The sequence below is a fragment of the Ictidomys tridecemlineatus genome, chromosome 6 (assembly GCF_052094955.1).
Source record: "Ictidomys tridecemlineatus isolate mIctTri1 chromosome 6, mIctTri1.hap1, whole genome shotgun sequence".
NCBI lineage: Eukaryota > Metazoa > Chordata > Mammalia > Rodentia > Sciuridae > Ictidomys > Ictidomys tridecemlineatus.
This window is the reverse complement of record NC_135482.1, coordinates 6,580,407-6,593,715: the sequence shown is the minus strand read 5'-3', so window position 1 is coordinate 6,593,715 and position 13,309 is coordinate 6,580,407. Positions and strand designations below refer to the sequence as shown.

The following is a 13,309-nucleotide window of genomic DNA, read 5'->3' as shown; positions in this document are numbered from 1 at the left end:
TCTGGACCCTGGGGCAGGAGGTAGGGAGAGGGATACAGGAAGCATCAGGTACCACTGGAAAGGTGCTGAGGTGGCCAGGGCTGGGTGAGGACAGAGCAAGTGACAGCAGGTGCTCTTTCTTCCTGTTGGCTGAAAGCCCTGTGATGAGTACCAGGACCTTGTGGAAGAGGGAAGAACAGCCACGGCCCCTAGCTCACCTTAGACACCAGCTGTTAAAATGTGCTCCCTGCCTGCCCTGGCTGACTTTAACCACCCTGGAGATGGCCTCAGTTGACACCGGTGTCCTCCTGCCTGTTTTCTCAAATAACCCCGTGTGGTGCCTATCTGAGGTTCCAGGACCTGTCTGGCTTCTTCATATCCACATTGATGCATTTGGCATCTGCGTGTGCCAGGGTACTGCTGCACACAGGAGGGCAGATGGCTCTAGAGTCTCTGCCATGACCTTGAGCAAGTCAGTTCATCTTTCTCCTCCTTGTCTCCACATCTGGAAGACGCGGGTAATTGTGCCCACCTCAGGGGGAATGTTTGAGATGGCCCCTGGTTCAGGGCCTGAAACACAGCAGGAGCTTGCATGTGTGTGTGTGGGGGGGTCTTTGCCCAGGTTGAAGTTGGAAGAAGAAAACACCAAAACCCAGCTAGACAGGGCAGGCCTGGGGACAGGGAACCTCAGATAGCACTGCAGACCCAGCAGCCTGTGTCAGGGCTTCTCTGTTGCCCCGGCTGGCAGGATACTGAGCATCTTTCCAGAATTTTTTCTTTTTTTTTTTTTGGTACCAGGGATTGAACTCAGGGATACTTGCACACTGAATCACATCCCCAACCCTATTTTGTATTTTATTTAGAGATAGGGGCTCAGTGAGTTGCTTAGCGCCTCACCGTTGATGAGGCTGACTTTGAACCCACAATCCTCCTGCCTCAGCCTCCCAAGCCGCTGGGATTACAGGCATGTGCCACCATGCCTGGCTCTTTCCAGAATCTTGATCTCTTCTCACCTCTCTCTAATCCCTGACAGGAATTGGAAACCTTTTCTCTGCTCAGTAATGGCACTGCAGCTGGCGTGGCAGATCAGGTAGGATGGGGCCAGGATGCCAAGTCTCTTCCCCACCCCTGTACCAAACTGTCTTGGTTCATTCTTTGTGAGAGCTTTGGATTCCCTCTCTGGGGTATAGATGGCTTCAGGCTGTGTGATGCCCTGTTGGTCTGCAGCCACTGGACCACAAATGGCACCATGCCTGATGGTAGACCCTTTAGCTCCTGTAAATGTGTCATCCATTCCTGCGACCTTTCTGAGGCCCCTCCCACATTCACTGGGATCGAGGCTGGTCAGTTATGAGGTCCATGATATGCCCAAGCAGAGTGGACTGCACCGCAGAGAGGACCAGGTTCGCTGTGCCTCCATGTCTCTCACACACACACACACACACACACACACACACGCACACATACACGCACACATACAGAGTGATCTGAGAACACACGAGGTTAGGTAGAGTCCCCGCGAAGATCCTGGTGCCCTGTAGGTTGTATAGACCCATGTGAGTGTGGTCTGCTAAGATCCCTGCTGGCTTCTCTCACCTGGGAGTAGCATTCATTCCAAATCTGTCATTCCAACAGCACCTAGAAGTGGGGTAGCTGGGCTGTGCCCACAGGCAATTATTGGGATGAAGGAGATAAGCAAAGGCCCTATAAGGTCCAGCTCTTTGCTAGAGCTGCCCCTTAGAGTGTGGGGAACAAGGGGCAAGGATGACATGAGTTCTAGGAACAGAGGAACAAGGCAGCCTTGTTGAGGAGGTGTTAAAGTCTGATAAACACTGAGAAAGCATTTCCTGTGTGCCAGTCACCGTCTGTATGTATCAAGCTAGTTCATCCCTAGAGCCAGGGGAGCAAGTTTCAGACAGGTGGAGAAGAGGGAACAGCACTCACACCCAGGGAACAGCCTGGGGTTAGAAGAGAGGGGGATGTGTCCCAGACCCGGAGTCCAGTTCCTTCCCAGGGAGTTCAGAGGAACCTGGCATCTGCAGCTGGATGCAGTGGGATTTAGAACCTGAGTGCTCCTCTTATTTGAGGTGGTCCTCCACATCTCAGGGCCTTGGCTCCTTATCTTCACCTGCCAGTCGTAGGATTACAGTGAGTCATACCTGAAAGCTCCCAACCCTGTGCCTCCTAGAAAGATAGACTCCATAAATCTTTGCTGCTAAGGGAAAATTACTAGTAGGGATAACGTGCAAAGGGGCAGGAATAGGAGCCCAGAGAACCAGGCCAGGGTGAGATGGTGGGTGGGAGGGCTGGGGGGCAGCTTTGCCCCTTGGAACCTAGGGAGCCACATATAGTGCCAAACAGAGAGAATCACAGCTGCAATAAAGGTGATCATCTGGTTTTGCTCCCCGCCTTGAGTATTTTATATATTTATCATGTGAACAGTAGCTTTCTGATCCAGTGTGATGGCCTTGGTTTATGCAGCTTATCTGTGGTGAGCAAACACACCCTGGGGGACCCAAGTGCACATTTTGCTCTGTGCTCTGTGGACAGGGTGGTTAGGGGTGGTGCTGGGAGACAGCCCAGGCCTAGGGCAGGCCCTAGTCAAACAGCCCCCTCTGATCTGAGAACAGCAGGCTTGGCCAACCTCTCCTCTGTGCTGTGGGACAACAGCTTGCAGAGTACCTGGGCCAAATGCTGAATGACGGTGAGGAGGGGTGCTGCCCGGGACCTGCGTGAGGTGAGGCAGGGTGCTGGATAATCTTATTATTGCTGCTACTGACCCTGGGAGGGGTGGCTAATGGTGAGGGTCTGGGTCTTCCTCTATCCTCCCCAGGAACATGTAGGATGCAGGAGCCACCCAGGGCCTTACCAGGTAGCAAGACTTAGCAGAACCTATGAAGGGCCCAGAGAAAAAGAGGAGGATATCAGATTAGAGGAATGACTTGAGCCACCTGTGGCCTAGCAGAGGGAGGCCATCAGAGATGAAGTATGGAGGCTGGTGAACGAAACACCCAAGCCAACCTCCTGATGGCGCATCCTAAAAATGTGTGTTATGATCTATAAACACTGAGAAAGCCCTTCCTGGGTGCTAGGCACTGTTCTGAGCTCTTATAAATGTCAGTTCATCCCCATAACAATCTCAGGAGGCTGGTGGCTATATATTCTCATTTTATACATAAGAAAATAGGCCCAGAGAGAGAGTAAGGAACTTGGCTGAGCCAGAGAGTAGACTTGGGCCCAACTTTCCATCCAACAGAAAGGCCATAGTGGCAGAGAGATCCCACTTCTGGTGATTGCCCCTTTCTGCTTACTAGGAGGCTAGGGCTGCCCCTAGGGGAGTCGAGATGTTTGTCTTTGAGCTGTGAGATGTGGAGGGCTTAAAATCCTCAGTGCCCTCCCCAGGGTGTGGATCCAGCCTTTGACAGGTGGGGAAACCGAGGCTCAGAGGTCCTATCCTGTCCCCAGGGTCACTGCTACCCTGAGGTGCACCTGGGAGGCTTTTCTGACCCCACCCCACCCCTCCTAGCCAGTCTGTCTGACCCCTGGCTAGACCCCAAAGTCCAGCATGTGACAGGTGTTTGGTGTTTGACACCCACCCTAGGCCCTCCATGACTGGCCACGTTGGGGTGCCAGGCTATGCCTTCCAAGCCTGTGTCCCCTGCCTGACTGATGTACTTCTCCACAGGGAACTTCCAATGGATTGGGCTCCATAGATGACATTGAAACAGGTAGTAATCCCTGATCAACAGGACAGGGTGGCCAAGGAGCTTAGCTCCTGTCCCCAAGGTCCCCGGGGAGTCAGAAGTCAGTCCCCTTCCCATCCTGTAGACAGGGCTCCTGAGGGGCTCCTAAGGAGAGGAGAGAAGTAGAGGGTTGAAGGTCGGTCCCACTGTGGGCAGAAGAGCTCCTCTCTAGCTGTCCTCTGCCCTCGCTCTAGGCCTGTCCCGACAGACACCCACTGCTTCCACTGCCCTCCTGGCCCCTCCCCTCCTTATTGGCTTCCAGGAAGGGTTCCACCTTGTCAGTGTCCCTTAGAGAGTGGGCACTGCTGACCCTAGAGAAGGTGAGGATGAGAGAGATTCAGGTGGAAACAAAGCCATCGGGAGATGCCGTAGGACTGAACCCCCACCCCGGGTTTCCTTCCTTGGCCTTCCCAGGCCTCTGCCCTGGGGCCAGCCAACAGGGAGACAGGGTCACTGGGAGGAGGGCAGGATAAGTGTTAGATGACCACCCTAGGCCCTGGGACCCCTCCTCCACGCTCATCAAGCTGTGCCCCTGCGGCTACTGAGTTAGCCCCCTCCACAGACTGCTATGTGGACCTGCGAGGCTCCCCAGCCCTGCTCCCCTCCACTCCCACGATGCCCCTGTTCCCTCACGTTCTGGACCTGCTGGCCCCCCTGGACAGCAGCAGCAGGACCCTCCCCAGCACTGAGAGCCTGGATGACTTCTCGGATGGTGATGTCTTTGGTCCAGAGCTGGACACCCTTCTGGACTCACTGGTGAGTCATACTGCCGCCCTCCTGTTCTTGGAGTCCATATCCTACTTGGGTCCTCATTGTCCCATGAGGGGTAGAGGGAAGGTTCCCATCCATGTCACATTTGGGAAAACAGACGCCTCATGAGGGACTTGGCAGAACAGACACAAGGCTCCAGAACGTCTCCCAGAAGGCACGGGCTCCACCTCATAGGCAGGTTGAGACCAGGCTGCAGAAGGGTGTGGCTGGCCGCTTCCTGGAGTGCACAGTTCTGTCCAGGGCTAGGCAGTCACGTTCCCCGCTGACCCCTGCCTCTGTCCCTATCTCGCAGTCTCTGGTCCAGGGTGGCCTGCCCGGCAGTGGTGTGCCTAGTGAGTTGCCCCAGCTGATACCCGTGTTTCCTGGTGGGACCCCGCTGCTGCCACCTGTGGTGGGTGGCTCCATCCCCGTCTCCAGCCCACTGCCCCCTGCCTCCTTTGGCCTCGTCATGGACCCCTCCAAGAAGCTGGCTGCCTCTGTGCTGGATGCCCTCGATCCCCCAGGCCCCACACTGGACTCCCTGGACCTTCTGCCATACTCGGAGACCCGGCTGGACGCTCTCGACAGCTTCGGGTCAGCCCGTGGCTCCCTGGACAAGCCTGACTCCTTCATGGGTGAGGCCCGGATGGGCATGTTCCCCCCCACCCCACCCCTGCACCACATTTGCAAAGTGCCGTCATGTCTCTGGTTTCTGGAGAGCAGATGGGGATTGTGACTCCAAACTGCCCAATCCTGGTTCTCTCACCTCTCCCAGTCCAGGGCCACTTGTGTGTGTGCTGCTGTGTCTCTGTGGTACTCAGTTCTGTGTGGATCCCAGCCTCAGGCTGATGTCCTGTTCAAGACTCATCGGTAGAGCTCTGATAGTTGAGGACTCCCTCACCCTAGTCTGGTCTCTCTGCCCAGCTTCCCAGGGCCCTGGGCCTCAGGCCAGGGGGTCCCACAGCAATGATTCTGGGAGCAGGGTGCAAGACCATAGGCTCCTTCAGCACCACTAGATTGGGTGTCAGAGGAAGCTGACCCATCTGGGCCCTGGTAGGACTGGCTTTCAGAGGTCAGTCATAGTCTGGGACACTTAAAACTGAGACATAAGGGGTGGAAGGAACATAGAGAAGCTGAGGGAGAACAATAGAGAGGCTGAGGGGGAAGTGATGGCGGGGCCAGGTCTTGCAGAAGGTCATCAGCTGGGCAGAGAGTGCAGGGGCACGCCCTGCGAGGTGGAGGGGTCAGGGGCTGGTCAATGATCAGAACAGGGGCCTAAGGGAAGCATGAGTAGAACAGGGTCTCAGGGGAGCTATGGGCCAAGCTGAGAGCTCAGGCTTTCTCCCGGGGCAGTGGGGAGACCCAGAAGGCTTAAGCAGTGGACTGGGGAGTATGAGGAGGCTGCAGCCTCTTTGTCCCAGGGCTATGCCATGAGAATAGAGAAGAGGGCAGAGTCCAGGATCAGCAAGATTAGAAGAGGATGTGTGGTCTGGGGGACTTCCCCATGGACACAAGGGGAAGTCCTGGGATGGCCCCTCATGGCCTTAGTGCCAGGGCAAGTGACCCCTGTGTCTTCTTCCTGTCCAGAGGAGAACAATTCACAGGACCACCGTCCCCCAAGCAGTACTCAGAAACCAGCCCCCTCGGTGAGTAACGTGGATGGGACTCCACTACCAGGCCTTTCATTCCTCCTGGGGGCCGGGGGAGGGAGTGGTGTGGGCTCTGGAGTTGTGTTCTCTGTATGAGGTGAGTTGCTGCAGCCCCCAAGAAGAGGCACCCTCAAAGTGGAGGAACCCAAGGTGGTCCCCTAGCCCTTCCTTACTAGCCATGTGCTGGGGGTACCCAGAACACTCCCTGTCCTGCCTGCTTGGACGCCTCAAATGATTTCCCCGGCATTATTCACAGCCCTGATCTCCAGACTCAGCCTGCTCTGAGTTTCAAAGAGCGTGTGACCAGGAGGAGGCCTATACGCTGACCTTAGCCTGGATGAGGGTCGTGTGAGCCTGGGGAAGTCACCCAGTCTCTGAGTTTTGTCTTCCTTCGTGCTCATGGCTGAGGACTTGGGAGGGCATATGCAGAGGCCTCCATCAGGGCCACTGCTCCTTCTCTGTGTTCACATTGACCTTTGGTTCAAGGAAAGGTTGTAAGCCAGGATTACTGTCACCTCTGCACCTGCCTAGCTTGAGGACTTCTGAGGGTTGGTTCTGGTGTTTGGGCTCTTGGACCACAATAGAAGGGCAGGGAGGGTTGAGGAAGAGGGAGGGCCCTCGGCTACAATTTTGCTCTTGGGTGGGATGGTGGCATCAAAGAGCACCCTCTACCTTCGGTGCCTAGGCTGGCCGTGGTGGTCCAGCTGTCACTCAGCCCAAGATGGCCGACCTCCTCCTGTTACAGCCAGAGCCCTCCATGCCCAACACTGCCTTGCTCATCAAGAACCCCTTGGCTGCCACCCATGAGTTCAAGCAGGCCTGCCAGCTGTGCTACCCCAAGACAGGTAATGTCACATCTGAGGCCACACCCCTCTGTCCCCAGACATGCCAGCAATCTCAGGACTTGGAGGTCCAGAACAGAAGGACCTTTGGGTGTCAGTGGGAGACAGGACCAGAAAACGAAGTCCCTCCAGGGCGGGAAGGGAAGGTGTGGGTGCTGGTTGAGGCCTGTCCTCTGCTGAGCACTGTTTTCATAACTCTCTCTGGAGAGACTCTGAGATGGGCAGGCTCACCACAGGTCGTGGTGGTGGTGGTGGAAAGGAAGCGGGGAGAATGGACTCCTTGGGGGGGCGGGCCTCTAACACTGACCCCATCTTTAGGCAGCACATAGCAAGGAGGGGTATGGCAGGAGCTGGGGAGGCCCAGATGAGGGCAGCTTTTCCAGTTCCCACCCCTGCCTGGGCCCCAGTGGTTCTACCTGGAATCATTGTTGCTGTCCACCCTGCTCACAGGCCCCAGGGCGGGAGACTACACCTATCGTGAGGGCCTTGAGCATAAGTGTAAGCGGGACATCTTACTTGGTCGGCTCCGGAGCTCCGAGGACCAGAGCTGGAAGCGGATCCGACCTCGGCCCACCAAGACCAGCTTCGTGGGCTCCTACTACTTGTGCAAAGGTGAGGTTTGCAACAGGACCAGTGAAAAACCAGAGCCTGGCTCCTCTCACCCCAGACACTGTTGTGGCTTGGCAGGCAGTGGAACAGGTGTGGTCATCACATTTGTAGGAGGGGTGAGGGGGCTGGGGCTGTCGCTCAGTGATAGAGCACTTGCCTGGCACGTGTGAGGCACTGGGTTCAATCCTTAGCACCACATAAATAAATAAAATAAAGGTATAAAAAATACAGCATAAGAGAGGCGAGGAAGCTGAGCTCTGAGGCCCACGTTCCGTGTCAGAATGAGCATCCCCTGTCCTGACGGGCTCCAGAGACCCATGGGAAACATTCAGGACATTGCATGGATCTGGAGCCCTCTGATGGCCTGTGCTGTCAAGTGCGAGGGTCCTACAGTTCACGGATCACTGACTTCTTACCACTGTAAGGACCCAGAAGGCTACTAGGGGGTTGTGGAGAGAATGCACAGAGAGCATTAAGGCTTGACATACGTCAGTTCTTAGCCAGCATGATGGTGCACACCTGTAATCCCAGAAACTCAGGAGATTGAGACAGAAGGATCACAAGTTCAAGGCCAACCTCAGCAACTTAACAAGGTCCTAAGCAACTTGGAGAGTGTCTCAAAAATCAAAAATAAAAAGGGCTGGGGAAGTGGTTCAGTGGTAAAGTACCCCTGAGCTTAATCCCCAGTATTAAAAAAAAGTCCTTTTGATTGATTACATTATTGTCACTCTTCTCATTTCTGTCTCATGGCAGTCTGGTTAGTTTTGGATGGACATTGTCATGTACCTGATTTGCTTTCTTCTATTCCCCAACCAAGCAATGTGGTCTAGTCCACATGGCAGTGTGTGACGTTGTGACATCATTAAGTGCTTTAGAGCACAGTGCTTCTTCTGCACTCACCAACCTGTGTCCTCACGGTTCTGGATGAGGCGACCAAGGCTTTGAGAGTCTGCCAGGCAGTGCCTTTGTCTCCTGACCCAGCCTGCGGCAGTCACCTACCCAGGCTTTTGGGACCAGTTCCCTATCCTTCCTGAAGCCCTGCTGTGGTCAGTTAGGTTGAGTCCAAACTGAACAGGCCTACGGGTACCCATGCCTGCTTCCTCCTACCTCTGTCCTGACCTCTCCCCAAACAGACTGACCCTCCCGTCGACTCTGTGGCACATGCTGTGTGGGAAACCCCTTCCCACAATGCTTCTCCCTGCACCTGTCTCACCTGTACCTAGGGATGTGACCCACTTCTCTGTGTCTATGTCCCATGTTGCCTTGTGGTATGGTCCAGTGGAATTTGGGTCAAGGCCAACTTAGAAAGAGGAGAAGGGAAGAAAACATCAGATCCACCCCAGGAAGGCAGTTTTCCCAGGTCTGAGCCTACTTCTCTCTCCAACTCCTTGACCTCAGTCCCCACAACTCAGTGTCCTCTGCTCATGGGAAAACAGCCAAAGTGCAGGGAGTGACAAGGAGTCCCAGCACAAGTTTCTCTGACTTGGAAGTCCATGCTCTGAACCATGCAGTGTTAGTTTCCTGGTGAATAATAATTAAAAACAAAACAAAACAAAAAAAAACCTTTCCGTTTACATAGAGGCTTGCATACTTCCATAAGCCTTTTGAATGCTTTTTGTCCTACAGAAGAAGATGCTCTGGGGGCAGGTGGGCAGGAGTGTTGGCCAAGCTCTGCAGGTGTCCAGCACAGAGGGGTCTGGTTGGCATTTTGGAAGGTGTCTTCATAAGGAGGACACCAAGCCTAGCAAAGCTGAGCCCTGCTGCCCACAGCAGGATCCTGGGGGCGTTGCAGGCTGCCGTCCCTGCCTGGCAGAACGTGTGTGTCCTGTTGCCTCTTTGCAGACATGATTAACAAGCAGGACTGTAAGTACGGGGATAACTGCACCTTCGCCTACCATCAGGAGGAGATCGACGTGTGGACCGAGGAGCGGAAGGGCACCCTCAACCGTGACCTGCTCTTCGACCCACTGGGGGGTGTCAAGCGTGGCAGCCTCACCATCGCTAAGCTCCTCAAGGAGCACCAGGGCATCTTCACCTTCCTCTGTGAGGTACCTGCCCACCTGCCTACACCACTACCTCCCCCACAGTCTAAGGCCCGCGCAGGGCTGGGGTTGCTCCTGGGCACGGGCCATTGTGGGGGGTCAGTCCTGGAACCTGTGGCTATGGGAGACCTGCCTGCAGAATCAGTAGATCCCTGGACTGTTCTCACTAGAGACCGGACCCTATCCAGTCCTTCATTTTAAAAATGTGGAAACCAGGGCCAGAAAGAAATAGTAACCCTCCCACCTCGTCTTCCCTGACAGTCACCTGTCAGGCTTTAGATCCTCATTTCCACCTTGCCGGCCATGCTGGCAGGCTGTCCCTGTTTAAGCATGGTGATGCTGGGGTTCGAGGAAGCACGGAGCTGCCTGAAGGCCGTGAGCAGAGCTAAGCTTTAGACCTGGAGTGAGTCCCACCTTTCAATGTCAGCTGCCACTGCTGGTCCTTGTGGCCAGCCCCCCTGGGACCAGGCAGATGGGATGCTCATCCAGGTTGTCCCTGGATGTCTTTGTGGGCCTGGTGTGATTAATCCTACTCAGCAAGGAGTTCATGACCTTGTGCCTCATGCCGCCCTCGACACGCTTTCCAGTCCAGCTGTGCCAGCGTTGATGCCTGCTGCATGTCCCGTGTCTCTGCATCTCAGACCCCCTGGGCTCAGCTCTGATCTCAGCAGTTCTACTGAGCTGTCATCAAGTCCCTCCCCAGAGTGGTCACAGAAGACCATGCTTGGCCTTGGGAGAGAAATTGGCTCATCTCATTTGTTGAGGTCAAGGGACGTTGTCATGTCCATCTCTGTGGAGCAAGGGCTCGGGGTCTGGATTGCTGGCAGGGTTTGGTGTGGCTCATCCATTGCACAGCCAGCCCCTTCCCTGACCCTCAAAGCAGGTGTACTTGGGCCAGCTCCACTCGGGGAGCAGTTGGCTTGGGAATCATGGCTCACAGCCAGGTGGCAGAATGCAAGTTATAGAGCACCTGTAGTTTCTTCTTATCTTTTTTCAACTTTTATAGTGAATCTGTGGAACAAAGCAGGTATGGTTATTCCCAGTTTACAGTTGAGGAAAATGAGGCACGGAGATATTGAATAACCCCATGCTCCAGGCATTTGGAGTGGTAGGATCAGAGGGAGGGAGAGGGAGAGAGCCAGGGCCCAGGTTATCTGTGAACTAGAGCCAGAGACATGGGTGCCACCGACCCTGGGATTTCCTTCCTCACTCTGACCTAGGGCAGGGTTTTCAGGGACCAGCTGTCCTTCCCTAAGTGCCCATGTGGGGTCCCAGCCTACCCCTTCCCCAGGTGGCCTCGCAGGGTTCCAGCCCATCCCCTCCCTGGGCAGATCTGCTTTGACAGCAAGCCCCGGATCATCAGCAAAGGCACCAAGGATTCTCCATCTGTCTGCTCCAACCTAGCTGCCAAGCACAGCTTCTACAACAACAAGTGAGTAGGTCCTGCATCCTGGGGCTGGGGCAGCTCTGATGGCTAGGGAAAGGCTGAGGACTAAGAGTAGACTTGGGTGTCAAAACAAAGGACAGTCTCCACCTGGAAGGACAGGAACATGTGTATTGAGCAACTACTCATTCCAGCCATTGTCTTAGGTATTTGATTATCTCAGCAGTCCTCTGGAGGAGGAGTTACTGTCCCTCTTGTACAGAAGGGAAAGCTGAGCTTGGGAGCAGCTTTAGTTGGCAGGCAAGTCGGGGCACCACCTTGACTCTTTGTCTGGCATCCATCATTGTTATGATGTCAGCATCAGACAGGGAATGGGAGGCATGGGGTTGGATCTGGCATTGCTGCCTTTGCTCTTCTTGCTTGCTGTGGCCTTGCCCCAGTATGCAGCCCAGGCCCTGCAGTCAGACACATCTGAGTCTGAATCCCAGCCTGGCCCATGGCTGGCTTTATGTTCAAGCACTAGCCAGCGCAGCGCTGGGTTTCCTCATCTGTTAGATCAATGGCAATCCTATTCCTAGATTTCAGTGAGGGTCATTAAGATTCCTGGCCCAGGGCTGGGGCTGTAGCTCAGTGGTAGAGTACGTACCTGGCACACATGAGGCACTGGGTTCAATACTCACTACCACATAAAAATAAATAAAAATTTAAAAGAAAGAAAAAAAAGATTCCTGGCCCACAAGAATGTGGGGGAAAGAAACACTATACACTGTTGGTAAGATAAACTATAACAAACACAGTGGAAATCAATATGGAGGTTCCTCAAAAGAAAAAGACTGGAACCAGTAGATGACCCAGTTACACCAAGGAATTAAAATCAGTGTACTATAGCTGTATGCATGTTTATAGCAGTGAGATTTGCAATAGCCCATTTATAGAACCAGCCTAGGTGTCTATCAGCAGATGAATGGATAAAGAAAATGTGGTATATATACACAATGGAGTTTTACTCAGCCATAAAAAATGAATTATGTAATTCACAGAAAATTCGCAGAACTTAAGCATTAAGTGAAATTAGCCAGACTCAGAAAGTCAAGGGGAAAAAAAGGTGGGGGGAATCTCATGAAAATAGAAGGGACAGCTATAGAGAAAGAGGGCCAGGGGAAGGAAAGGGAGTACTAGAGAATGAATTTGAGGGGCTGGGGATGTGGCTCAAGCGGTAGCACGCTCGCCTAGCATGCGTGCGGCCCGGGTTCGATCCTCAGCACCACATACAAAAAAAAAAAAAAAAAAAAACTAAGATGTTGTGTCTGCCAAATACTAAAAAAAATAAATATTAAAATTCTCTCTTTCTCTCCCACTAAAAAAAAAAAGAGAGAATGAATTTGACCAAATTATGTTATGTGCATATACAAATATGTCACAGTGTACCCCACTAGTATGTATAATTATAAAGCACCAATTTAAAAGTTAATTAAAAGAGAAAAGGAAGAAAAGTTTTGGGCCCAAAGGAAGGGCATCCAGCCCACAACCTAAGGGAAAAGTTCCCTCTCCCTCCCAGAGGCACTCCTTCTCCTAGCCTCATGACAGGTGGGGTCTGGTACCCTCTGCTTTTGGGCAGCTCCAGATGGAACAGGCCCTGGGTTGAAGCCTGTTCAATTGAAGCTTTACTAGGCTGGCACTAGTAAAGCAGACCTGGGACTTTCAGGCCTAAGTCTGCCCGGGTGCAGGACCCCAACCCCAATCTGCTGTTCCACCACGTTCTGGGATCAGAGAATGGGGCAACAATACCCACAGGCAAGTCTCTCCCCTCAGGATTGCCTGACATTGGGAAGGGCAGCAGCCCAGGAAGGTGGAGGGTCGGGAGGGCTGCAGTCAGCATTGTGTCCTCGCCACCTGCCCACCAGGTGTCTGGTGCACATCGTCCGCTCCACCTCCCTGAAGTACTCCAAGATCCGCCAGTTCCAGGAGCACTTCCAGTTCGACGTGTGCCGCCACGAGGTGCGCTACGGCTGCCTGCGTGAGGACAGCTGCCACTTTGCCCACAGCTTCATTGAGCTCAAGGTCTGGCTGCTGCAGCAGTACTCAGGTAAGGAGCAGGCAGGGCAGGTGAAGGGACGTGGGACCTGGCTGGGTGGAAGCCCCAGGGCATGATGGCCAATGGAAGCGATGTCAGGAAGCGGATACTGGTGGGCAAACTCTTTGGAGGAGCTGGTGCATCCTAAATGTCAAAGAGGAATCAAAGACCTGCTGTTGAGGAGCCTCTAGGCCTGGAGGATCCTAGGCTTCTCCCTACCTGGGCACTGTCAGGGGA

The 13,309-nt window shown here is 54.0% G+C and overlaps 1 protein-coding gene across 5 annotated transcripts in view; it reads left to right on the top strand.

Moving 5' to 3' along the window:
• Positions 1-13,309, top strand: part of Zc3h7b (zinc finger CCCH-type containing 7B) — a 51,237-nt gene that overhangs the window by 27,633 nt on the left and 10,295 nt on the right. For 4 of the 5 annotated variants that reach the window (XM_040277491.2, XM_040277484.2, XM_078052679.1 and 1 more), the window contains 10 exons: positions 1,013-1,069; positions 3,665-3,707; positions 4,285-4,478; positions 4,786-5,107; positions 6,060-6,118; positions 6,807-6,966; positions 7,414-7,575; positions 9,415-9,620; positions 10,946-11,046; positions 12,903-13,084. In XM_040277491.2, the coding sequence (XP_040133425.2) occupies positions 1,013-1,069; positions 3,665-3,707; positions 4,285-4,478; positions 4,786-5,107; positions 6,060-6,118; positions 6,807-6,966; positions 7,414-7,575; positions 9,415-9,620; positions 10,946-11,046; positions 12,903-13,084 (1,486 nt within the window). The remainder of the gene's footprint in view (positions 1-1,012; positions 1,070-3,664; positions 3,708-4,284; positions 4,479-4,785; positions 5,108-6,059; positions 6,119-6,806; positions 6,967-7,413; positions 7,576-9,414; positions 9,621-10,945; positions 11,047-12,902; positions 13,085-13,309) is intronic. The other variant, XM_040277486.2, reaches the window with a different exon arrangement.